This window comes from Zalophus californianus, chromosome 2, assembly GCF_009762305.2.
Source record: "Zalophus californianus isolate mZalCal1 chromosome 2, mZalCal1.pri.v2, whole genome shotgun sequence".
Taxonomy (NCBI): domain Eukaryota; kingdom Metazoa; phylum Chordata; class Mammalia; order Carnivora; family Otariidae; genus Zalophus; species Zalophus californianus.
The window spans coordinates 59,723,994-59,751,353 of record NC_045596.1 but is presented as its reverse complement, the minus strand read 5'-3'; the positions used below and the strand labels follow the sequence as shown (position 1 = coordinate 59,751,353).

Below are 27,360 nucleotides of genomic sequence, written 5' to 3'. Positions count from 1 at the left end.
AGGCGGCTGCCCTGGAGGTCATCGCTTGCCCTGCTTTTAGTCTGTTCTGTGCCCTGTGCTGGCCTGGAATAAACTATGGCATCCTGTTAAGGGATCTCTCTCCCCGCACCCGCCTCTCACACAGCAGACGTGTCTTGTTCTTTTCTTTCCTCTCCCTGGTCCAGAAAGTAGGTAAGAAATGGAGAAGAGGAGCAGGGGACCACTTCAGAGTGCGTGGCTGCTCCTTCAGTCAAGGTCACGGAGAGGAAAGGAACATCCTGTCTCAAAAGGCATTCTTCCTCCCTGAGAGCGTGTGTCTGCGCATGTGCTGGAGGAGGGGAGGGGGCAGCGGCAGGGGTGGGGTGGGGACTGGGAGGTAAGACCTCCGCGGAGGGGGGGGGGGGCAAACTCTATGACACTAGGAAAAGCCCGTCCCAGCCTTACAGTCATAGTCTCGCATCACACCTCCGTACTCCAAACAACAATGTTAATAGTATTAACAACGACAAGAAAAATAATTGCAACCCACACTTTCTCGTTACTTATTCTGGTCCCGGGACTGTTTGTTCTAGGAGCTTCACTTATTCGAATTCATGTCATTCGTGATCACGAGAACTTTGCAAGGTACGGACTCTCATTATCTCCATTTTATAGATGAAGAAACCAAGGCACAGAGAAGCTGAGGGCCGGGAGGAGCAGCGTTGATCCCTGGAATTGCTGGAATCCGGCACAGGTTCCCGGGTCCGTGCCACCCTGGGCTGGTACGTGCGAGTCCACCCAGGTTTGAACCCTGCGGCCCTGCACCTCCCCTACATGCTTTCTGTTGGTTGTCCAGGACGCCCGGCCTCACTCTGGGCTGTGCTGTGGGTCGGGTCTTCTTGTAGGTCCTGGTGAAAGTTGGTTAAAACTCTATAATTCAGAGTAATTGTAGGCAGGACTAGTTAGAAGCAGCCAACAGCCACAGAACAGCGACCTAATCAGGCCCATGTCATTGGTTTCTAGTGAGTGTTGTGGTCCGAAAGAACGGCTGAGAGCATGGCCCAGTGCTATTCATTGCCCCATATGAAGTGACCCCGGGGGGTTGACACTAACTGCAACTCGCTTTGGGGCATGTGTGTGTCCCTGCGTGTGTGCGGGATATGGTAGGGGGGAGAGAAAGTGATAAAGAAAAATCTCAGTATTTGGGAGATCTAGGTGGATCCTAATTTTACCATTATTTCAGTTCACTTGGACTTCTGGCCTTGAATTCTGCTTGGAGTTCACTCCTGTTTTTCCTCCCACTCTACCCCACAACAAGGGAAGCTGAGCTTATCTCCCTCTGATTCTGAATTAATCCCATGAACTTCTCCTGAATAAGCTGCATGGTTTCCTCTGAGCTAGGACCGAGTAGGGCGTGGACAAGCAACAGGCAGGGCTCCCAGGTTTCACTACCCAGTTGCAGAGACAGGTGTCAGGCTCTGGAACCATCCAGTGGAGTGTAGGATCGGGTGGACAGATAGGTAGGTAGTTAATGTGGGAGGTGGATGGTACCAAGCTCAGTGTTTCTGCCTCTAACTTGGGGGGTGTCTATACAAGCTGGAATCCTGGGGATGAAGCTGTTCTTCGAAGGATGGGCCGAACTTGGACAGCAATGAAGATCTGAGGCTGGAGCCAGCTAGATGGAGAATAGACACCTAACATAGCCCAGCCCCTTCACTTTAGGATTCAAGAGACCTCAATACTGAGGGATTCACTGAGCAGTTTACCCAAGGTCACGCAATTTACAAAGCTGACAAAACCAAGGCCACAGTCTACATAAACGGATGTAATGGAAATTAGTAGGGACCATGAAATGGCTGGGTATTTGGGGCCAAATCATGGGAGTGTTCTCAAAGCCAGACACGGTGTTTGGGGACACCGTGACAGTGTGGGGAATGGGGACCATGGAAGTGTTTTGGGGAGAGGGCTGGTTTGCAAGAACCTTCTCAAATCTAGTCTTCTCTTGGAACTCATCCGAAATGATGTCCTGTTCATCCTGAGCCCTCTTTTTCTAGAGGTTTGCCCTTTTACTTAGCATGGCACAATTTAGTAAACATCCTAGCACATAGCTAATACTGACACAGGTAGCTCTGGGTAAGTTATGCACATACATACAAGATAAAGACACTATATGCCGTTTTACTAATGGTTTTACGGGAGCCCTCTCATGCCTTGATGTCTGCTCTCTCTCGACTGAAAGTCCTTGAAATCCTGGGATACCAAATATACTTCTTCATTTGTCTAGGCCCAAAGTAAGAAATTCATAGAATATACGATTTCTTCTGAAAGTGTAGCTATTTTTAACATTGGACTTTATTAGTAGTTATGATGCAAATACAGAGCTCCTTTATAAGGCACGCAGCTTGCATCCAAAGACGTTACAGAAATGTTTTTAATTAGCACAACCTAAGTTTGCCTCAGTAAATTGGACCTTCTCCCCACTGCCCCATACGCCCAAATCTTTAAAGCATTAAATCACCGCTTACTCATTCCCTTCCGCAGAGTGGCAGAGGTAAATTTTATAAAATTTAGTCAAATATTACCACAACTGGCACCTTTTATTTCATGCTTATTTTCTTACTTAACACGCTCGTTTATGGGCAGAATTGGCTAGTGGGCAGACTGGGGATCCAACCTTTGGGACAGAACCCTCAGTACCTATCTTCTTCCTCTTGTAATCGGAAGACCTGGTTTGGGGACTGGCTTCACTTTTATCTAAGCATTTGACCCACTTAGGTAGCATGTAAAGATGTATACTGAAAATATTAATCTCTTTAAAGATGTGTCCTGGACACATGAAGCTTAACTAATATTAATATAAATCAAGCAAATGCTCGTTTCCTTTTCCTCATGTCCCTCTCATGTGGGCACAGGAGTTACACTTTAGGGACACAGGGAACCCGGGTCTGCAGTGAACACAGCCCAGGGCACACAAATGGGCACTATTCCTGGTTATCAAGGTCCTAAAGTTTCTTCATTTCACTCACAATTACAGTGTCTCCCAACACGAATGAAGCCCCTTTCCCACCTGGGAATTTGTTCAAACTACGTGTTCAGGTCCCCCCGATCCAAGCTCTCCTTTGACACTTGTACTGTGAGTTAGACTGGGTTTCTAGAAACAGCAAACGGTGCTCCCCACCGGCATTTTGATGATCACACGGCAGCCGCCGCTCAATGTCAGGGAGCATTCCTCTCACTCAGCGCTCCCCAGACCAAAGGAGCCCGCGGGGAATGAGAATTTCTCCTGAAACGTGGCTAAGCCTCCATCTGAATGCTATTCACAGGGTCTCCTTAAAGATTGCCCTGAGTCCATTCTTGGCTCAGCAGCTGTTCTCAGGGGACACGCGGAGGAGTACTGGGCCGAGAACAGGAGTGAGATCATGAAGGAAAGAGACCCTGGTCATCACAGCTGGAACCGCCGCCATCATTGCCTTGAGCTACCCCGTGCCAGGCCCCAGCTAGGCACAGATGGGTCGCATCTTCATTTGGGCATTTAGGAAATAGAGACTCCAAGAAGTTACCAGAAACTCAAGGAGTTACTCAAGTAACGTAACATAGTAACTCAAGAGGTTACCAGCTCAATTGATTAGTGGGCAGAAATGGGATTCAACCTTTAAGGCTGGATCCCCCAAACCCATGCTTTTCTACTTTGTGTGATTAGAAGGCCTGGCATAGAGACTGGCCTAATAAGGCACCAGCTGAATAGTCTTTTTTTTTTTTTTTTTAAGATTTTATTTAATTATTTGACAGAGAGAGAGAGAGCGGGCAAAGGGGAAGGAAAAGAGACAAGCAGACTCTGCGCTGAGCAAGGAGCCCGATGGGGGGGCTCGATCTCACCGCCCTGAGATCATGACCCGGGCTGAAACCAAGAGTCGGAGGCTCAACCGACTGAGCCATCCATGCGCTCCCACGAGCTGAACAGTGTTGGGCAAGTCACTCTACTCCTCCCCGCCTTCCTGGCCTCATTTGTGTCTCTACTTGTAAAATAAGGACTCATTCAACCATTCACACAGCTGATGTTTATTGCTTACGAGGTGTCAAACTTTGATGAAACACACTCTTCCTCTCGAGCATCTTTCCAAGTTATATAGTGTATTTAAAATGCTTTGTCCATCAGGAAGTACAGTACAAGGGTCTCACAGGCTCTGGGCACCTCTTACCCATAAAACCCTAAAGCCAGTAAGAAAGCTTGATGTGAGGACATGTGAGCCAACCCGGGTATCTTAGCAATGACTGTGGATCTCAAATTCAGGTTTTGTTTCCAGTGAGATCGTGACCAATGGGATAATGTCATTTTACTGCTGAAAGGAAGTTCTGAGAAGGTTCACTGAATCTAACTTCTTCATTTTACAGATGATAAAACAGAAGCTTATAGAATTTAAGGGATTTGGTTGAGATCAGACTCCATCAACTGCAGAGCTGGGACTAGACACCTTTGGATTTCTGGTTTGCATTCTTTTAAATTCTCTGTTTCTTGGACTCATCCCAAGTGAAGCTGGTAGCTGAGACAATAAACAAGGATAAGATCCTGGTCTCTGCCTCACGGTATACTTTTTCTAAAATTCAAACATCTCCATACCACTCTCGTGGTTTTTTTTTTTTTTTTTTTGCCATCTTCACACCTCCTACACTATAATTTTCTTAATATGTCTTTAAATCAAGTCATTATTTTTCTTTAGATACTTACTATATATAGCCTAAACAATAATAGCTATGCAGTCATGAATTCAATGTGCTATTTTATTTTTTCAAGTTCACAGGAAAACAAAAACAGGTTTTATTAAGATAAAAAAAAGGTTCAGCACCTTGCATACTAGCCATGTAGGGACCATACTTTGGGAACACTGCTCCAGGAACACCAGTTTCTCAAAGGGGCTGGGGGATGAGATGCTGGGCTGGGGGGTAAATCAGCCTCCCTCAGGCCCCCGGAAGAGGCCAAAAAGAACGGAGGGCAGAAAGTTGGGGCCAGCAGCACCTGTGTCGACACCTGCCACTGCTCTAGGGAATGCGGCAGCTTCATGAATACTGCTGCTTGGTGGAGGCCAAAGTTGGCGGAAATGTGACATGGGAGGTCCAACTGTCCTGCCTCAGCCCCTCCCAGGAGCAGTGCAGACATGGAGGAAGACTGCACTTCTGGGTCCATGATGTTAACTAAGCCCCAATGTCTGTTCCCTCACATGCCCCATGTCCGTTCTGCCTTCTCTGCTCTCTCCTGTAGCACAGATTTGCACTGCCTGGCATCATTGCCCATCGTCACTATTTTTAAATTACTTTATACAATGAATAGAATTCAGCCTGGGCTGAATTAGAACTTCTAATGAGCTAAGAGTACCACAACTTGCCATGGGTGGGAATCTCAGCTCAGATCCCTGGGGGATAGGGAAGGGGGAGTGCGGGTTGGAGTGATTTCTGGAGGGAAAAAAAAAAAAAAAAGAACAGAGAATCCCTTCTATTGTTTGTCCTGGATGATGAAGAATTCTCTTTTTGCCCTTCTGAAAATTCTGATCTGTAAGTGTGAGCAGGTCAGCTGTGTCATGTTAGCTCATCTAATTCCTTGACTGGGGGCTATAGATATTTCTATTCGGGAGTTAATCAGAAAGAGGAAAAGAAATCCCTAAATCACTCTGCTATCTCAGCATCCTTAATACAATTAGCATTGTAATGATCCAAAAGAATCTCCTAGGGTTCTTTCCTTTGGGGACTAGCTGCATGGCAGGGAGTAGGAGGAGGAATGCAGAGGCTGGGAAGGCAGCCTTTTGTAGCCTCTGACTTTCAACATGAAGGACCAGGTTGGGAATCTCAACTCATCCCTTTGTGAATGACTCAGAGGGGAAAAATAATGGATTGCAGGAAGCATGCCACTGTCTTGCTTAAGAGCCCTCATTTAGCTCCATGGACACCGAAGGGGAGGTTTGTTGTTGTTTCTCTAGTATTTCAATGATGAAAATGAGGCATGACCATGGATAAAACAATCCTGAGGGTAAAATAAACCAGAAAAGTTGGCATATGCCCTTTTTGAGACCTAACTGGTGTGCAGGTGAGGCTCAGATTCCCTTCAGGGTTCACCAGCCTTAGCAAGTAAGACCTTCCACTGTGCTATTTCCTTGGTTCAGAGGACATGTGCAAGAAGGAAGGAACCTCTCAGAGCGCAAGATAGAGTCTGAACCCTGTGTGCCACGCAGTGTGCAAATTTATGATTTTTATCACGGAATACAGATGAATGTAGTTATTTTTCCCTTTCACACTCTTGATTATCCCTTTCTGTATTGGGTTATAGACAGATACTTAAATGGATCCTTATTACCTAAGATTTACAGTAATAATCCTTTTGAGAGTCTTCAAGTGTTTTACAAACATTCTGATTTTTTAAGTTAAGAAAATCAAAGTCTAGAAGAGTCAAACCCTTGGTATCCACATGAAGAGCTGGCTACCCACTGTAATAATAATCGCTAATATGTACTTTAGTGTGAACTCTGCAAGAGACACTTCACATGCTTGTCTCAGTTAATCCTAATGAGCAGCCCATGAGGCAAGATAGCAATTCTATGGCCTTCGTTTTAGAGATGAGGAAAGTGTCACACCCAGTGATGAACAAACTTGCCCACATCTCCCATCCAGCAAGTGGCGTTGGTGAGATCTGAAGCAGGCAGTCCGATGCCAAAGTCTGTACTATTAGTAATATTCTTACCCTTCTAGAGCTTGGTTTTAAAATGACCCCACAATTTCTCCAGACAGAAATATGGCAAAGTGTCTTTGATGGCCTACTTCCATGGACTTACTGAGATTTCATGATCTTAACCTAAATTCACATTCATTTTTAAATTTACTTTATTTTTCTTAAGGATTTTATTTATTTATTTGAGAGAAAGCATGCAAGCAGGGGGAAGGGGCAGAGGGAGAGAGAGAGAATCTCAAGCAGACTCTGTGCTGGCTGGGGAGCTGGAAGGGGGGCTCGATCTCCTGACTCTAAGATCACGCCCTGAGCCCAAGCCAAGAGTCCCACACTTAACCAACTGAGCCATCCAGGTGTCCCTCACCTTCATTTTTGAGACTGTGGTTCCCACCTGAAAACCATGAGTCTGATGATAAAAGCAAGGTACTATTAAGTGAAATGCTGTCTCTTATTGGCCAATATTTTTCTTGTGTAAGACCTGAGACACAAGGCATGCTGAGAGCAGTATTAATTAAGTATCTATTATGTGTTCTCCTAGTACAATGCTCCCCAGTCAATACTCTGGGGTGGGATATTTAGATTCTTATTTTGATAAAGATGATGAATTGGTGCTGATCCCTTTTCACTTTCCTATTATTTGATAATGAAAAGACGCAATCTTTTGAGTGAGAAGATTACAGTAAAGGGTCTAGATATAGAATCGAGTCTATTCCAGTCAGTTTCCCCACTGAGACAGCAAGCCATAGATTCATTAATGACATCAGCTGTGCTTCTAAGCGAAATCCCACTCTCTCAGTGAAGCATTTACAGAATCACTTTAGTCATATATGACTGGTGAAAGTATTTGAAACAGAAAATAAGAAAGTGTTCCACTGAGACAGAAACTGTCCAAATGTAATGAAAGGTGATACTGAGACAATTAACATATTGGATGGATGGAGATGAACCGCTACCAGGTAACAACAGCAATGGTAACTAGCTTGGTAACTAGCTACTAGGTAACAACATAGATGGTAACTAGCTGGTTTTATTACCTTGACATATATTTTTCAAAGGATATTTTGGAAATATTTCATCTTCAGATTTCAGATTAAGATTTAGATTGTAAAAGAAAGCAAAGGAGAAATAAAAGTAGTGGAGACAAGAATTCAGAACAATTTTTACCTAAAATGAAATCTGATCTTTGGAGCTCCTTATGGGAATTTACTTGGGATTCACAAGCTTTGAGGTTTAGCCTAAGTTTCAAAAAGTGGGCACAAAATTTAAAAAAAAGTGAGTGAAGGTTTATGGCAACCCATAATCTCATCAACTCTGAAGTCCATAGGAACCAGACAGGAGGGAGTCAGCAGGGTAGAAGAGGTGTGGTGGGAAGGAGGGTGGGCTGAAACCCACAGTGGCGGCAGAGAGCCCTTTAGACGGTCTATAATGATGGCTGTGTGTTAATGAGGGGGGTATCTGTGTGCACAGGTATTATGAACTGAATGTCTGTGCCCAATCCCCAAACTCATACATTGGATCCTACCCCCAATATGATAGTATTAGGAGGTGGGGCCTTTGGGAGGTGATTGGGCTGTGAGGGTGGAGCCCTCATGAATGGGATTAGTGCCCTTATACAAGAGACCCCAGAGAGCTCCTGTGCCCCCTTCTGCCAAGTGAGGACATGGTAAGATGTCTGCGTCAGGGGGCCTCACCAGGCACTAAATCTGTAGGTGCCTTCATCTTGTGCTTTCCAGAACTCTGAGAACTACATCGTAGGTTAGGCCACCCCACCTATGGGATTTTTGTCCTCATAGCCCAGACAGATTAAGACAATAGGTGAAAGTGTTTTTCTTCACTCTCAAAGGTCAGGGTTTGTTAGGCTAAGAAAATATGTGGATTTATTGTCTAAAGTTTGATATTTTGTCATTAAACTAGACTCTTGGGTGCTAGGAATATATCTGTGAGCCCACACAGACAAGGCCCCACTCTCGTGCACCTGGAAACACAGTGTAAATCACAAACAAAGAGCCACAGGAGTAGATGCGAAGAAGAGATACCAACTGAACTGTGACAGTTTGTAACTGGAAGACCAGAGTGGGACTGGGGGGTGGGCCAGGAGACACTTCCTGAACAGGTGATCTTTGAGCTGAAATGAGCTGGAATTAGCCAGTGAAGGGATGTGTTCTGGGGGTTCCCAGGAGAAGCATTCTAATGAGGAAAGGCCCTGTGTCAAGAGGGAGATCAGCACGTTCATGGAACAGAGGGACCCCAGGGTGGGAGGTACAGAGAGTGAAGGGTAGGGGGTGGGATGAGGCGGGGATGGCAGCACAGCCCGGCCTTGCAGGGCTCTTTGGGCTTACGGATTTCAACCTCAGGGCAGTAGGAGGCCCCGGAGGGGCTGGGATGCAGGTGGTAGCAAGGTGGTGTGTGACCTGAGCAGATCTGTGTATAATCGTCCCTCTGGCTGCCATGTGGAGAATGGGTAGGATGAGGAGACTGGGGCAGGTGAGCACGTGAAGGGACCATTAGGGTGCCATCATGGGAGCCTGGACACAAGAGGGAGAATGAAGAGAAGTGGACGAATTTGGCAGCTCCTAAGACTTTGGTGATGGAGAGGACACAGGGAGTAAAGAAGGAGCGACATGAAGAGATGGCGGCCCCACTTAGCGTAAGAGGCCAGGCCTGGGCATGCACAACGATGGGACGTCTGCACCACTGAGCCTAAGACGCATAGAATGCATTTTAGGATGATCGCTTCCTGACACATTCTGGGCATTCCAAAAGAATCTGATCAGTAAATCAGTAAATGTTCAACATTCTTTTAGATGATCTTCCCACCTATGTGTTTTTAATAAATCATACGCATTTTTAACATATTTAACATATTTTTAATACATCATTTAAATTAACTTACCACGATGCACATTTTTTTTTTTTTATTCCTACAATTTTTCCAGGTGTACTTCAAAAAAAAGTCTTCCACCTTTTTCAGGACTTCATTCTTTTTCAAATCTATGGCTCATCCTAAGAGTTAATCATGGAATAAGGAAATGTCATGTGGAGCTAAAAGTTCCTCTCAGGTATGGATGCAGGGCTGTCTAGATGTCTGTGCCTGCCAAATGCTCTTTATGGAAGGGTATTTATTAACACAGTTCATACTGAATAAAGACTGGGGTTCAGACTAGCAATATAAAGTTCAAAGACCATCATCAATTTTCACAATTACATGGCTTTCCCTTTGTAATGAGGAGTATAAGCTAGCACAGTAAGGCCAGTGGACACTTGGGTTTTACAGACAAAAGAGAATATCCACTCCGCAACAAGCAAAGTGACCATAATTCAAAATTTGCATTTGCAAGAATTGAAGATATCTCCAATATAACTTGGTATGCAACGTCAGTCAATCCCTCAAGCACGTGTTGCGCACCAAATTGCACACGGCACCCTTCAATTTCGGTCATGGGTCAAAGCATATCGTTCTCATACTGTCCACCCTTGAAGAGAGCTGATCTAATAACACAAGAGGATCCAAACTTAACAGATCATGCCTCTCTTCCTCAAAAGCAAAACAAAAACTGAAAAACAAAAACCAAAACTCATTTCTTCTGCATAGCCACTTTTGGAAGGCTGTGACTACCACCTGCTTCCCTTCCCGCCAGGCAGCCCCGCCCCCTAGACTCGGCAGGCCACGTGCAGCCTTTGACAACATCCCACGTGGCTTATTTCCACAGTAGTGATGGAGGCCGTCGGTCCTCCCCCAACTTTTCCCTTCTGTGACTTCAGGTAGGATCGGTGTAGCGGAACGAACGTTTGACTTAGGGTCAATCAGGAGAACTGAATTGGAATCCTGGTCTGGTCACTCAAGTGAGAACTTGAGTAAGTTACTGAATCTCTTTGGTAGAAAAGATACCATTGAGATCACCTAACTGGAATGTTCTGAAGATCACCCAGGGGCTTACTTGTGTCCAGTGCTAGCCTGACTCTTAGAACGTGTATATTCTCAGTAAGCCTTACGTGAATATGGATCTCATTTCTTCGGCATAGGATAATTGTAATACACAACTCCTGGTATGATAAGCCAAAAGGACCCAAAAGATTGCCTTTCTTGTATTTAGTTTATAGCTAAGAGCCCTTAAAGTCAGAGTAATGAAGTGACATGGTCTATCAGGGGCAATGGCAAACTGGAAACCAGGTAGAAACTGGTCTATGTGTTTTTGGTACTGAACGCCCTACAACTTACCATACCTATTCCTGCCACAGGAATATCCTTAAAATATGATTCTCAGCATCTTCTTCCCCTGATCAAAAGCTTTTGATGACTATCAATGGTCTGGCAAGTCAAGTAGATCACCTCATCCAGGTTGTCCTGAAACCTTGCTTCCTGCTTCTACAAATTCCCCCTTCCATGCGGTCTGGGATCCACTAAACTAGACTACCTGCCATGCTGTGCACATGCTACCTTGTAAACTCTATGAGGACAGTGATGTCTTATTCATGGCCAAATCCCTAGTACCTAGCCTCACAGTCAAAGCTCAATAAAAGTTTGTTGAAGATGGTGGGCATTCTTCATTATGATAAATACGACAACAACAAAAATAATAGTAACGATAGTAAAATGGCAATAATAATGATGATGAGAAATCATAGGGAAATAACAATCACAGACATTGACTGAACCATTGGTCAATAGCCACTAAGCTCTAAATTTCTTAATTAAACCTGACAATAATCTCGTCATGGGGATACTAGCCTTATCTCACCTTACCAAGGAGATGACCAACGCTCAGAGAGGTTAAGCAACCTCTCTGGTATTGGTTGACTGACTCTTTCATTCACATATTCAACAAATGTTACTGAGGGTCTCCCACATGTCAGGCTCTGTCCTAGGGATCGGGGATGTAACCTTCATCTTCCTCTTTGTGAGCAAGTTCCTTGCTTTCGTGGAGCTGACAGTCTAATGGTGGAAAACAGACACCCACTCGCTAAATAAATGAGATAAAGTCAGAAAATGGTAAGTAATCAAGAGGGAAATAAGTCAGGGTAGCGGCACCAACAGTGATGGGATGACTAGTTCACCCAGGGGGAAGGGGAAAGGCTCATGGGGATCCCTGAGGGGATGGCAGCCAAACAAAGTCTTGATGGGTGAAAAGGAGTGAGCCACTGAAGACCTAGAGGGAAAATCTTTCAGGCAGAGGGAACAGCAAGTACAAAGGACCTGTGGCAAGAGTGTCTTCAGTATGTTCCAGAAACAGTAAGGCTGCCGGTGCATTTGCAGGTAAAAGTGGAAGAAGAAGAGGAGAGCAGAGACACCGCACGGCTTAGACTGTGGGAGCACTGCAGGTGTGACACAGGCTTGGCTTTGGCTGTGCTTCGGAGGGAAAACAACAGAAGGGTCACAGAGCCAAGAAGTGACAGGGTCTGTCCTAGGTTTTAAAAGGACTTCTCTGGCAAGGGAGAGCTAGTGGGGATCCGTTATAGGAATATTATAGTCACACCGGTGAGAGAGGGAGAGGGCTGAGAGAAGCCTGGGCTCTGATGGGCTGCCTGAGGAGTCTGTGAGGAAAGAAGGAGTCCAGGACTAGCCCCGGGTTTCTGCAAGGTGAGGGAGGAGCAGACGGAGGGCTGAGGAAATCAGGCACTCACCCTACACGTATTCAGCGCAAGCTGCCTGCGAGCCAGGCCTGTGGGGATATGAGTTAGCTGACAGCCGGCTATACGTGACTTTAGTTCATTGAAACAAAACAGGGATAGAACCTTCTGTCTCAGGGGTATCAGCAAACGGATGGCATGTTACGTCCTGCAACGGGATGAGATCATCTCAGGAGTGAGTGCGGAGAGGTCGGGGCGGAGGAGGGCAGGACTGGCCCTGGGGAGCGGCACGGTAGGAGGATGAGGGGCGAAGGGAGGCAGCAGAGACTGCGAAGGAGTGCTCCGCCAGGCAGGTGAAGCCCTGAGAGACGTGCCCTGGAGGCCAGGGGGAGACAGCGCCTCAAAGCCCAGGGCAGTGCCCATCCCCGGCCAATGCCGCTGACAGGTCGGGTCAAGCCGGGCCTCACATTAACCCCTAGACTTGGCAGAGGTGGAGGGCGCTGGACCCGTCCTCCGCAAGAGCAGTTCCGGGGACTGCAGCTGCTGTGTGGATTCTCAGCTACTCTGTCTCCGGCTCCCTGAATCTCCCTGGCCCTGGCTCTCTTTAGGTCTCAATTCCCTTCCTCTCCTCGGACTCAGCTCCTGGGCTCCCTGCATCATGGAACCTTCCCTCCGCCCCCAGTCACATTTCACTGCCACGGCAATTACCTTGTTTTAGATTTATTCACTGCTGACCACGGCTAGATATCCGTGGAGTGGACGAGTCCTTGGAGGAATAAAAATACGCCAGGTGGATGTCATGCAGAATAGGACAAAATGAGAAATGGAAGTGTGGTATAATTACTGCCATTATGAAGGCCGCTCAGGGACCTCTCAGGGAGAACAGCCCCAAACGCTAATCTGCTAGCCCAGTCTCTGGGTTGCCCTGGCCTGCCGGGCTGGGGAAGGAGCAGCGCAGCGACCCCCGCCTGCTGAAAGGAGGCCTGATCGTGGTTTTCAGGATCTGGGCTCCGGGCCCAGCTCTGCCCCTGGGCGGGGTGACCTTGGGCGAGCCCCTCCAAACTTCTGGGACATAATTTCGTCACCTTTGAAATGAACAGATTGTATCCCATCTGCTCAAAGATCCTTCTACCCATTTCAGTTCTTTCTCGGATTAGAAACTAATGTGATCGTAGTAGTGGTATGAAGAGTTAGTCGTGCCCTTTTCTCTCTACTGTAGCTATGAAATCTCAAAGACCGGTCTTCTCCTCCTTTGCCTCAAGCACAGTATACTGGTAGATGCACAGTAAACATGGGAGTTTCTGTTCACAGGGGTTGCTTATTGATTGTTTGTTAAAAGATGTTCATTTCTCCTCAGTCACAGCCATGCCTTTGACCCCAGCTAGTCGTGTGGCTGTGTTCTGAACATTCCCCAGGGGAGGGGCCACAGCTCCGTCCCCCCCTTCACCTTCTGGGGGTTCTCACCTCACTGTTTCTCACTCGGGAGGCCAAACACTCCCACGAAAGCCTTTTCCTGCTCAATACCCTAAAGTTTACCGTCTTTACGTCAATGCCAGATGCATGTGACCTCAGAAGAGACCCTAAATCTCTCTCCACTGTAATTTCTAAGCTTGCAAAATCAAGATAAGAATAATACTGACTTCAGAGGACTGCTGGGGGAATAAAAACAAATGCGATGTCCTGTAAAATTTATTGTCTTTCCCATGAACTATATCAGTGACTATAAAGAATAAACAAGTTCTCTACCCCTCCCCCCCCATCCTACTTGGCCTGACTGGTTTCCATGAGGTAAGCACTTCGTTAATAGGCTGAGCAAAACACTAATAACTGACATTTCCTGAGCACTTATTCCCCTCTGGGAACTGTTCTAAGCACTTAATAGGTCATCTCATTTAATCCCCACAAGAATCATGTCCAACAGAACCTGTTTTGTCCCCATTTTACAGATGAGGAAAAATAACGATACAAAAAGATGAAGTCACTCACCCAAGGGCCGGAGCCAGAACTTAAAACCTAGGAAGCTCGGCCAAAAAGCCACGCAGTTAACCCCTCTGTTTACACTGTCTCCCCTGTGGACATTCTCTGTGACATATGTGAAGACACATCATGAGGACTGGCGGCAATTAGTGAGATAGCATGTGGAAATCAATCAAGTGACTAAAAGCAACGTTTGTACCTTGGTGGCAGTTCTGGTGAACGGACCTCAGGCTTGGCTCTCCAAAACTCAAACTGAGATCAGTTGGGTGGGGTTAATGGAACTGCATTCTTCACATCCCCGTGTTCTGGTGACTAAGACTCACCTGAACTTAGCGCATGCTCCACTTCCTGCATGCTCACCCCAGGGGAGGCAGTGGTCTCCATGTCCATCATCACACAGGTCACTTTTGCCGGCACTGTGGCTTGGGGTGCTGTCTCCGTGGGCAGCGGCTGGGCTGTGGCATGTGAAGTGGGTGTGTGGGCAGAACTGTGCTCTTCTGCTGGGGACTCCGGTGGGGTTGGGGCTCCTGTGGGCTTGGTGCTGGTCTCAGCAGAGCTGTGATTGGTGCTGGCGGAGGAGGCAGAAGAAACCTCCGGGGGTGAGGTTGATAGGCGTGGGGGTGATGAGGCTGGAGCCTGAGGGGAGGTGAGGGTGGGAGACTCAGTGGGGGCCGCCGAGGGGGGCTGGGACCCTGTGGGGGGCGCGCTTGCCCCCTCGGGAGTGCCTGAGTTGTGTTCTGAGGGTGTGGCTGTTAAGTGCACCCCACCGCCGGCTGGTGAGGGGTCTGTGTTCGTGCCTTCCCGGGGGGAGGCCAGGCTGCTCGTCGTCTCCTCTTCTCTGGGCTCTGTGGAAATGTTCTTGGGGAGCAGAGGTGCTGGCGCGGAGGCTGTGGCTGGGAAGACTGAGTTGCTGGGAGTGCCACTGGTCAGGGAGGCAGGAGGGCTCTGTGGAGAGCTTGTCCAGATGGCCGTGGAAGGGAGAGTGGTTGCCGGAAGAGAAACAGGCAAGGGGGATGACGCAGGCAGGCTCTGTACCCTCAATCCTGTGGAAGAGCCGGCACAAAACGTGGTTAGTGTGTGAAAACCTCCGAGGGAAGCCTGCGTCACAGCATTTTCACAGGTCTTTCTCATTTTGCATCGTGCCCTACCAACTGTGAAGGTGACTTGTGAATATTTTCTGCCCACTCACTGCTCCCCTCTCCCTTTGTGACTATCAGTGGGAACCAGCCTGCAGGCCCAGTAAGAACCATTAGTGGGTCAGTTGACACACGTCCAGCCAATGCATGGAATGACCTAATCTTGTCTCCTGCTTGCTTAAAACTGTGCCCTTAAAAAGTGAGACTCTCTGGGGAACTGACCTTTACCGGGAATTGTCTGAATTACTTTGGGGCCTGTACCCCAATACCTGGGGATGCCCAGGGCGTGTGCTGAGGGTGGGGAGGCCGTGGTTGGTGAGTGCAGAGCTGGAGGGACTTGTGGATTGGCTGTTCCCTGCCCCAGAGGTTGTGAGCTCTGCTTGTGTTTGTGTGTGTGTGTGTGTGTGTGTGTGTGTGTGTGTGTGTCACGCACGTGCGCTTTGCATTTATGCACAATGATACCAGGGCTATGGGCTTGCTGGTGGGATGAGTCAAAATGTGAACCCATTGCCTTTGAAGGGGGAAAGGCACAAAGTCCCAGAATAAAAGCTGAGAGGAGGAATCTGAGGTTTGGAAATATTATCTGGGACTGGAACCTATTTCTTTCAAATCCTAGCTTGGGGTCTTTACGATCATAACATTTTGCAAAATGTTCTCCTTCACGTTTTGTAACATTTAGAATTAGTTTCCTTTCTTCCTTTTTTCCTCCCTCCATTTACACATTCCATTTAATTAACTAATTAATTCTTTCATCCGTTCAAGTTCTTAATGAATGGCTTCTATGTGCTATCACTCAGCTAGTCCTGGATTTTGCTTTTACTTTTTATGTAAACCATCTTTTGATTGAGTCCCCATGCCCCTCCCCCCATCCCCCAACTAGCTTTTCCCCTAGTCATTTCCATTCAGTGGTTGGCATATTCTTTCACTCAGTTGTTCAGTTAAAAACTGAGACATCACCCTTAATGCACCTCTTTCCCTCACACCCCATATCAAATCCATTGGCGAATCAGGATGAGTCTACCTTGAAAATATACCCAACCCAACCACTTTTCCCCACCTCCTGCATCATCTCAACATCACCCAAGCCACCAGTCACTCGCTGAGACAACTGCCATAATCTCTTCATTAATTAGTCTTCTGCCTTCCAGATTTTCTCCCTTTCTGTTACTTTTCACATAGCAGCCGGTATGATCTCTTAAAGTGGTACATCAGAGCATGGTCTTTAACTAGTCAAAACCCTCCAAAGCCATTCTGTTGCACTTAGAACAAAATTCCAAACTAATCCCCTACATTGCCCCACGCTCGCTTCATCATTCAGGTTGGTCTTGGCTCAAATGCCACCTTCTCAGAGGAGCCTTCCCAGATGATCTTAACTAAAATCATTCCTACTCCAGCTCCTTGCTTACTTTTTAAAAGATTAATTTTTTAATTGTTAAAATACGTATAACATCTACCATTTTAACCATTTTTTAAAATATTTATTTATCTGAGAGAGAGAGAGAGGGAGTGCAGGGTGTGGGGGGCGAAGGGGCAGAGGGAGGGGGGAGAGAGTCTCAAGCAGACTCCACGCTGAGGGTGGAGCCTGATGCTGGGCTTGATCTCACAACCCTGAAATCATGACCTGAGCAGAAACCAAGAGTCGGGCACTTAACTGACTGTGCCATCCAGGCCCCCCATTTTAACCATTTTTAAGTGTACAGCTCAGTGGTATTAAGTACCTTCCCATTACTGCATTACTGTTCAACCATCACCACTAACCCATTTTCAGAACTTTCTTGTCTTCCCAAACTGAAACTCTGTACCATTAAATAACAGTAACTCTCCTTTTTTTCCCCCTCTCCTCAGCCCTGGAAACTACTATTCTACTTTCTGTCTCTATGAATTTGACCGCTCTAGGTAATGCATGTAAGTAGAGTCATATTACAATTGGCCTTTTATGACTAATTTATTTCACTTAGAATAATGTCTTCAAGGTTCATCCATATTGTAACGTGTCAGAATTTCCTTCCTTTTTAAGGCTGAATAATATTCTATGGTATATATAGACCACATTGTATTCATCCATTCATTCACTGATGGACTTTGATGGGTTGTCTCTACCTTTTGGTGACTGTGAATAATGCTATGAATCTGAGTGTACAAATATCCATTTGAGACCCTGCCTTCAATTCTTTTGGGTATATATCCAAGAAGTAGAAGTAATGGATCATATGGTAATTCCATGTTTGATTTCTTGAGGAACCACCATACCCTTTGCTCATTTTTTTTCATAAAATAAAAGTTTCTTCCTGAAATCATATTATTATTTATTTACTTATTATCTCTCTCTTCTTTCAGAATGTAAGCTCCATGAGGGTCCAGGGACCTGGTCTTATTCATTGCTGTTTCCCCCAAACCTAGGACAGTGTCTAGGTCATGGTAAGTGCTCAGTAAGCCCTTGTGGAAGGAAAGAAGGAAGGGAGGGAGGGAGGGAAGGAAGAAGGAAGATGAATTAACTTAAGAACGTTATCCAAAAATACTCCAGAATCTCTCTATTCTCTTCTACATATCACTTAGTATGGCCACATCCATCAGAGCTACTTCAGGAATGGCTGCCTACCTGGTGTTACATGAGCGCAGGAACCTTGCTTTCAAGTCAGCCTCAGGCTCTGTCATTCTACAATGACACAAACCTATGCCTGATGTCATGTTAGGTCTTCAACTCTTTAGCCCTCCATACTCAGAGGAGATTTCCTTGGGGGTAGCCTACAGGTAATGGCCAACCATGATCAAAATTCATAAGCAGTAAAACACGGGCTAGATCCCAGCACAGAGGAAGGGGGAAAAGATGTATGTGGAGGCATTCAGGCACTTGGGGGAACACTGCTTACCTCTCCATTCCGGCACACAGTAGATGCCGTAGCTGATGAAAAGTTGTGCTACAGAATCTATTCTGAAAACAGTTTTCTCACATTTAACTGAATTTAACGTTTGAATTGTTATCGAAGTACTTGGTTTTATCTTATAGAAAAGGAGTTGGTAAAGACCATAAACTACAAGAGTTACTCTCCTAGTAAATAGGAGGGCAGACCTCCTAAAATAGGCCACATAATAGTCCATGCTGCTATAGTGGACGTTTCGCAGCTCTGAAGTGTCAGTGATTTCAGAATGAATACAGAGCAAGAGATCTTAAAAATATGGACAGAACAACAGTTGGGAAAAATATTATTAAGATGCTGGATCTTCATATGCGACCTTTGGAGCTCACTGGCTCTGCATCCTGGTAGCTCCCATGGCTCATTATTCTGTGGCCAAAACCCCAAGATGACGACGTCTAACTACTGCTGAGAGTATCAGATAATAGACGGGCAGATGCAGGCAGAGACGGTCACAGTCTGGTAGCTGATTCAGAGCCTTTGGAAGCCTGGGATATGTGAGGAATAAGTCATACACAAAGGAGCACTAATTCACTAATTCATTCATTCATTCTTTTACTGAGTAGCTTCTATGCCTGTGGCTTTGCCCTCAGAGGGTTCAATATCCAGCAGGACAGAAAGGACACCTTCCTGTAATATGATGTGGCAAGTGCCTCACTGAAGTAAAAGCAGGTTATAGTGGGAGCCCTGAAGTATGATGGAGACATTCTGTATAGGGACCATGAAATGCAAAAGTATACAAATGTCATTTTCAAATGACATTTAGAAAAGTCACAGAAAAGATGACATTTGAGTTGGATGCCACTTAAGGTGTATGATGTTCAGGGTGACACTTGCTTTGTCATTTCCAGTGGAGCTAAAAGCTGCCATGAAAATCATTAAAGTGCTGAAAAGAACATGCTCCAGTAATTGGTTTTGTTGAAATAGAAGTATCTATTTCTTGTTTAACTCTGACTAGCATACTATTATAACTCCTATCTTCCTGCTTCCAAAGAGGACTGGAGGTGGTCATTCATCTTCCATGGCTACCTTCTGAGTACTTATTTAAAGTACTTTACGTCCAGTTCAAGCAATTCCTACTCCTAACAAAACAACGATGCAGGAGATTGTGACAGTGCTGGTCATCTTCACTTGAATAAGGCATTAGAAGTCTCTGCTCTGCCTTATTTGATGGTGCATTCCATACTGCTGCGATCGCATGGTGGTGGTGGGTCTTCTTGCAGCATGAAGACATCCAAGGCCCACTAGGACTATGGTAAGGAATGCCTGCTACCTTCCTCTGCTCAGGCTGCCAGCACGAAATACCATGTAGACTGGGCAGCTTTAACAACAGGAGTCTACTTCTCACAGTTCGGAGGCTGGGAAGTCTAAGCAAGGTGTGGGCCCGTTCGGTTTCTGGTAAGAGCTCTCTTCCAGGCTTATAGGTGGCCACTTTTTCTCTGTGTGCTCACATGACCTTTCCTCACATGTGCTCATGGAGCGAGGGAGACACAGCAAGCTCTCTGCTGTCTTTTCTCATAAAGGCACTAATCCCATCCTTAGGGCCCCACCATCACGATCTCATCTAATCCTAATCACTTCCCCAAAGCCCCATCTCCAAATACCATCACACTGGGGGTTAGGACCTTAATGTTCAGAGTCATGGAGACAGTCTGAGGAAGTATCATTTCTGCTTTCTCACATGATGGATTTGTGTTTCCAAAGGAATATCAAACTGTGTAAGTCAAACGGATAAGGATGTATACTTTGTCAGGATTTAAAAATTTTTTTTAGTGGGGCACCTGGGTGGCTCAGTCGTTAAGCGTCTGCCTTTGGCTCAGGCCATGGTCCCAGGGTCCTGGGATCGAGCCCCGCATCCGGCTCCCTGCTCAGCGGGAAGCCTGCTTCTCCCTCTTCCACTCCCCCTGCTTGTGTTCCCTCTCTCACTGTGTCTCTCTCTGTCAAATAAATAAATAAAATCTTAAAAAAAATTTTTTTTTTTTTGTTTTAGAGCTAGAAAGGGGCTCTGTGATGTGAGTACTGCTCCTCCTTTGATACATGGAAGACAGACGCAGAAAGTGGTGTAAGTGAACTCATACTTCTAAAAGGAGTAGCTGGGCTATGTGGCCCAGAAAGAATCGTGTAGGGACAGAATCAGACTGTGTCCTTGACTGGAAAAGAGCGGTAGAATGCACCGTAGCAGGTAAGCAGGGGGTGGGTGGGGCACAGGAGGCCGGGCAGCTGAACAAGCTGAAATCATGCAGTGCCCCATACACCTTCCCATCCCAAATAGAGCCACTTTCCCCTGAAGAAAAGAATTAGCTCTCATATTTCTTTGAGAAAAATGGCAGAAAAACTAGAGTGAAGAAATCGAACCCATTACTCTCAATTTAGAGGTGAATGTGTGTTGTTCCAAAACAGTGACATCGCCAGATGTGGTGTGCCCCACCTGGGCAGTGACAGGCCTACATGCCTGAACTGGGCTGACTCAAGGAAGGAAATCTCTTAGACTTGGCCCAGAGGAGAGTTCTAGGGGAATGATGGCCAACTTCACCTAATCTGAAATTCCTCCTAGTGGGCTGACAAATGGCAGTCTTTCCTGAAGTTTGGTCAGGTTGAAGCTTTTCTGTTGCAAGAAGAGCTGGCCACTTGCTGCTCAGAAAAAAGGCGGATTCTTAGTTGGAAAGAAAATTATTCATTTCCATGTACATTGTCCTTTATGGGAAAGGCCAGGATCAGAGTTTCCGTCTCTTTGATGTACGAGAGCAAGGTGTCTGGCTCGATCCCCAGTTTCTTGCCTTGCTAGGAGAAGGGATCTGGGAGCCGCCAGGTTTGGGTAGGTGAGTTCTCCCCGTGCTGAGATATTCCAGGGTAGAGTGGCTGCATTCTGCACACGTGCTGCCGCCTCCTGGCCCCCACTGGGTGTCAGCGACATTCCGCCGCATGGGCAGCCAGTGGACGATGAACGCCCCGAACGGTCACCTTTTCCTGGGTTTCATGAGCAGCAACATGGGCCAGTGCCAGAGTCCCAGGTAGCTCGACTGCCGGTGCTGCTTACCCATCCCCCCCCACCCCCCTGCATGTCCTTTCCTGCCCTTGGCTTGTCAAGTACCTGAGGAAACATGTGACAAAGCTTTGGCAAATTCAGTGAAACTCGATCAAAACGCAGTCAGGCCCTTTCCCGTTGCTGCCAAGTCAGGCTGAGTGTTGCCTCTGCCTGTGGTCTCGCGGCTCACGCCAGGCCTGCCTGCCAGAGGCCCCACGGCTGCTGAGGGCTGCGAGCTCAACGACCGCTAAGGTTAGCCAGAGGGCTGCCGCCGCGAGCTTCCCTGCGGCCGCCACAGTGAGCTTCCCGAAAAGCCAACCGGGCTGCACGACACCCCTTCGAGGCTTGAGAGAACGGGCAGCCTGAGCTGGTTTCCCCCTGACCTGAGGCTAAAACTTCAAATGCCCCGCAATGATGGGGATTTGGAATATAGGTGAGGTCCGGAGCCCACGGCCAAGAAAGAATTCTTGAGTCGTCTTTGGTGCAAAAAGGTGGTTTATTAAAGCGCGCGGACTGGACGCGTGGGCAGAAAGAGCTGTTGCCCCGGGGTCTTGAGGAGTGGTGATTATATACTCGGGAGTTGGGGGGAGTAAGGAAAAGGGAGGTTTCAAAAGAACTTTCATATGCTTTTTTTTTTTTAAAGGTTTGATTTATTTATTTGACAGAGAGCAAGAGAATGAGAGAGAGAGAGACAGAGAGAGAGAGAGAGAGAGAGAGAGAGAGAGAGCACACATGAGCGGCGGGCAGAGGGAGAAGCAGGCTCCCCATTGAGCAGGGAGCTCGATGCGGGACTCAATCCCAGGACCCTGAGATCATGACCTGAGCTGTAGGCAGACGCTTAACCACTGAGCCACCCAGGCGCTCTACAAGATACCTGCAAGATACCAGAGGCCGTGCCACTGTCAAGTTAAGGTTGTTTTCCCCTCTAGCAAGGTATTAACGTTAAGATAGCTGGGAGATTCCTGGAGGAATGTCACACATGTCCCACCCAGGAGTGGGGGTGGGGTGGGGGGGTAGGATGCAGGGTGTCAGCTTATGCTTTGTCTTCATCTAGCCTTCTGCTCCCTCATCAGCAAGGCCTGGAGGGCTCTCCACCATCCAGCCCCAGTCTGCCCCTCCAGCCTTGCTCCCCACCAGGCCCTCAAACACACGAGGCTTTTCCCTTAATTCTATTCCTTCTGCCTAAACAGCGCTCTTTTCTCTGCCTGAGTTACTCCTATTCATCATGCCAGTGTTAGCTGAAGGGCCTTTGCTGACTCTCCTGCTAAATCCGTCCCTCCCCTACCCCCCAGCCCACCTGGGCTCAGAGCACCCTGTACCTTCGCCGGCTAGCACTGACCTCAGTGCGTTAACTATGTGATTGCTTGCAAGAAGCTTTGTCTAACGCATGCCTCCCTCTCCAGCCTCCAAAATGCACACGGAACATGGGCCGTGGTGGATTTGCTCACCACGCATCCTCCTTGCCTGGCTCATAACAGGAATTCAAATGATTCCTAAAATAAACATATTTTAGCAAACTGAACTGTTCCCTACTGTCTGCCTCCCTGCCTTTGCCTGTGTTCTTCCCACCCCGAATCCCTCTCCCCATCCCAATTCTGAGCACTCGAGAGCCTTACCCCTCTGTAGAGTATTCTCTAACTTGATGGGGTCACAGCACTTAGCACAGATTTTAATTGTAGCACACATTATTCCGAGCCATGGTTTCTCTCCATGCTTGTCTCCCATCAGTCTGGGAGCCCTATTAATAGGGACTGCAGCTTGTTTTTTGTGTCTTAGTGCCTGGCACAGATAAGGGACTCAATAAATATTCATTGAGTGAAAACATGGATTCTCGACCCTTTGAAAAACAGAAATGTTCTCTGGCTTATAGGCTGGGCCCTGATAGGACAAATTCATCTTCCCTTTGATCTGTCTCTAAGTTCCATAAAAACCATCAGCTCATATGAAATTGTAGATGGGTCTCCAAGCAGACGTTTGCTATTTTTTGCTTGCTCGTTTCCACTTTGGAGACTGCAGGACTTTCCTCTCTCCGGGCATGATACAGACCAGAGTTACACACAGCCCTCGAAATGCTGGCCATCGGTCAGTTGGCCCAAACACAGGCTGGCCTCACCATTTCTTCACTGAATGGGCTACGTTTCTGTGCAAGAGACAGAAAAAGAGGGAGTAAAAATAATCTTACGATGATAGATATTTTTTAATAACAAAACTGGGTCTTTGTGTTCTTTAGTTTGAGTGAAGCCACTGTTAGGGACTTTCACAAAAATTCCCAACTGAGGGCACCCACCACTCCAGAAGAGTCATCTAACATCTGCAAAACCATCACTAATCAGAGCCTGGTCCGCCCATATGGTATTTGAAGGCTATCACATATCTAGGCAGAATGTGTATGCCCCAAAGCCATCAAACTGTGTTTAAGAAGACACTTGTTTGAAGTAGAAAAGCCAGTTCTCCTGAGGGTTTTGTTTATGGAAATGAGATGCAATCCTAGTCCAAAAAGAGGAAAAACCCTTTTGTTTTTGAGCCACCAAATGAGAACCTACAGACCTGGTGTATGACTCAATTTCTCTCTCCGTAAAGTCAGGACCTCATGATATCACTGGGCTCCCTGTGGGTGCTGGGAAGGCTAATGACAGAAGAACATTTGGGAAGAAGGTTTTATCTCCTGGAGAAAAAAAATATAACATTTTCTTTCTTTGTTCCAGAAGCAACAACTGTCTTTTGTCAGTAGGATGTCCCCCCAAAACTCATTATCTTTGGTTGCGTGGGGACTGTGGTGCTTGGTCTCAGGAAGCGGCTGTGCTGAGCAACGACGCCCACAGGTACCTGAAATTCCAAAGGTACCCTACTGGGGTTCCTCAGGGTGGAGCAGTGGAGAGAAAGAGACAAAGAAGGGAGGGCGAGAACCTTCTCGTTGGCTGCTTTGTGGTTGCGGGGAATATGGGCATGTGCCATGGGTAGTAGGCTGGAAGAAGAAGACAACCTAACATCTCCATCAGGGAGCGGGGGGATTTCTGAACCAGTGTCAGGTTCTCTCGTTCTTCCCTTCCAAAGGTCCAGTTCCAATATTTGTGGGGTCCAGGACCAGAGCACACACAAAGGTCCACACAGAGAATGTCTAAATATGTAACTGCTACACATAACTCTGTGTCTGTGCCCTAGGCTGCGTTCCATCCAGGGCCCTGCAGCCCACAGCGAGGGGATCCCTCTGGTGCCCTGGGAATGCATGGGGCCGGGGACCTGCTGGGGCAGTGCAGGCCAGAGCCGGGCCTGGGCCCCCCAAACCCAGGATGGAGCCCGCCCCATACACATTTCCCAGGCAGCGTTGGTGGGCAGGCTCCCTCTCCCCAGGCCTCACTTTGCAGGATTTTCAGGCATTCCCAAACACAGGGGATGGAGGGAGTGCAGGTAGCACTCTGGGTGACTTGCAGTGACCAAATTTAAGTAGAGGCAGCCACCCCTCTGCTGACCCAGAGCTGAGGCTGTTGATTCTCTCTTCCCTACACTCACTGGAGGGCTTGCTGGCCACACTGTCTGGCCTGGGGGCACAATTCAGCAACCCTGTCCCTCTCCTGTTTGCTCTATCAATTTCTGAAATTAAAACAAAAACAGAAACAAAAAAACCTTCATGGGATTGAACAGAAAAAAAAGGTGTTTGTGTTTGGGTGTTGTAAAATGCAGTGGTCTCTTGCCTGGTTGAGGGGTGGCATACCCTTTCTTCCACCCTATCCCTGAGAAGCGCAAATGACAAATAGGTTATTTCCCAGCCCCCATAGCCCCTGCAAAGTATAAAATGTAAGAAAGCCACTAATATTGTCCCGGTCTGACTCTGAACCTCTTCCTTCAGAGGATCTTCTTTCAGGCTTCGAAGCACCCTGATGGCTGCGGCAGCCCTGGGCCATGGGCACCACTGCCTTCTCAGCCTAAATGTACTTGCCCACTTCTTCCCCCAACATTGTCCCCAGGTCAGCTGAGGGCAGCATCCATGACCTCTTGTTCCACACAAAGAGCTGGAGCTCTTTAGGTGGTCAGCTCCATGGCAGTCTGCCTTTGGAAGGACAGTTCTTGGGGGCATTCCAGGCTGATGCATCCTGGCGTTCGTATTGGTCAATTAGTAGGCAATCTGACTCATTATAGGATAATGCCTGAGAAATGCAATCAGATGTATTTCTGTTTGCCTCCCCACTAAAGTTCACCACTGACCACCCAGGGGTCAGGCAAGAGGCAAGAATGGCTCCAGTACAAACACATCTCCATGACTGGGCAAATGACTCAGAGGAAGTTTCCTCTGAAGGGAGGGGGACGTGCAGCAGAGGCTTTCTGAGAGAAGACCAATAGCCCTCCTTCCCCTTCCTGCCACCATTTTTTTTCTAAGAGTGTCCTCCAGAAATGCCAGTCAGCGTAAACAGGTATGCTTCATTGTTTCTGGTTTTCTCTTTTTAACATTTTTTATGTACTCTTAAAATAGAAATATAACGTATGTGCAGTATAATGCACACATCTTCAGTGTACAAATCAATGAATTTTTACATGTGTATATACCGGCATAACCACCACTCAGATCAAGATACAGAACCTCTCCAGCAGCCCAGAAAGTTCCCTCATCCCCTCTTGCAGACTTAACTCTCCCAATGGGAACTCTTCTTTTGACTTCCATCACAATAGGTTAGTTCTGCCTGTTTTTGAACTTCATATGCATGGAGTCACACAGTGTGTACTCATTTATGTCTGGGTTCTTTCACTCACCATGAGACTATCCTGTGTTGTTGTGTGTATTAATAACTCATCCTTTTTCACTGCTGCATGGTATTCAGCTGTATGATTACACCACGATTTATTGATCCCTTCTGCCAATGGGGGGCATTTGGGTTCTTTCCAGTTTGGGGCTACGATAAATGAGCCTGCTTCATAGATTCTTAGTTAACAAGTTGCTCGTGCTTATTCCAAGCCAAATTTTCTGGGTACTCTACAAGTATTATTACATCACTGACTCTTCACCATAAATGGAAGGTTATCCCCATTTTACAAGTGAGCAATCCAAGGTGAAAAGAAGTTAAATAACCCCTCAAGACATAAACTAAAAGGAAGTAGAGCTTGGATTCAGAGTCTAGAAGGCAGTCTATCTCAGCGACTTGCCTTCCTAACCATCTTGCTAGATGGCTGCCAGCTATGGTGGAAGCTATAAGCCAAACCATTTATCAGCTGCTTGATCTTGGGCAAATCTCTTAACTTCTGTCTTCTCACCTGCAAACTGGGGTATCTACAGTACTCCATTCATAGAGCTATTGTGAGGATGAAATCAATAATCCATAAAAGGCAGACACTGTTGTTTGACTAAGCTAACATCCACTCCCCATCCCCTCTTGCCTGCCTCCCTATAGAAGCTATGAACGTTATGAAAGTTAAATGCTCCCTTCCTGGCCTCCTTTGCAGGGATTGATGGGATGTAGGTTCTGCACAGCAGGATTGATGGGATGTAGGTTAAGGGGCTTCTGGAAAAAATGTTGTTTCCTTATAAAAGGAATATGTAAGAAAGGGAAATTCCCATGGTACCTACTCTTTCCCCATCCTTCCTGACTTTAATGCAGATGTGATGTCTGGCATAGGGGCAGCCATCTTGTGAAGCTAAGGCTGAAAGTCAATCCACTAGGGATGAAAGTGAAAGAAAGAGCCTTTCTCCATGATGATACTGTTGAACTTGCCAAGCCAAGACCGGTCTGCCTATCTCCAGACTTCCTGTTAAATAAACCATAAATGCCTTTGGGGATTAAAGCACTGTTGGTCAGGTTTTCCATCACTTGCAATATAGATGACAGACCACGTAAAAAGGCCTATCACAATGCCTTGCACAGAGTAAGAGCTCAGTAAATATTAGGCTATTGTGCTGACCTCTAACTGGAAACTGGGCCCACGTGCCTTCACCTCCTCTAATCTGCTAATAATTTGCAAAAGGCACTTTGCAGGCCCAATCAGAGGGAGACTATCACTCTTCATAGCATCAGCTGTGAGCCTCAGGGCCGGAGAGCTCCCCACATCCTTTAAGGAAGCAGCAGGTAACAGGACCTGTCA

General features: G+C 46.9%; 1 protein-coding gene and 1 long non-coding RNA gene across 2 annotated transcripts in view; one reads left to right on the top strand and one right to left on the bottom strand.

Annotated features, from left to right (window-relative positions):
* The window catches only part of PARM1 (prostate androgen-regulated mucin-like protein 1), a 101,220-nt gene that overhangs the window by 17,770 nt on the left and 56,090 nt on the right, over window positions 1-27,360 (bottom strand). The window contains exon 2 of the mRNA XM_027599297.2: window positions 14,539-15,258. Within this exon, the coding sequence (XP_027455098.1) occupies window positions 14,539-15,258 (720 nt within the window). The remainder of the gene's footprint in view (window positions 1-14,538; window positions 15,259-27,360) is intronic.
* Window positions 46-4,499, top strand: LOC113924936. The gene is made up of 3 exons (XR_003520855.1): window positions 46-171; window positions 634-740; window positions 4,351-4,499. It is a non-coding gene; the product is annotated as an uncharacterized LOC113924936 (long non-coding RNA).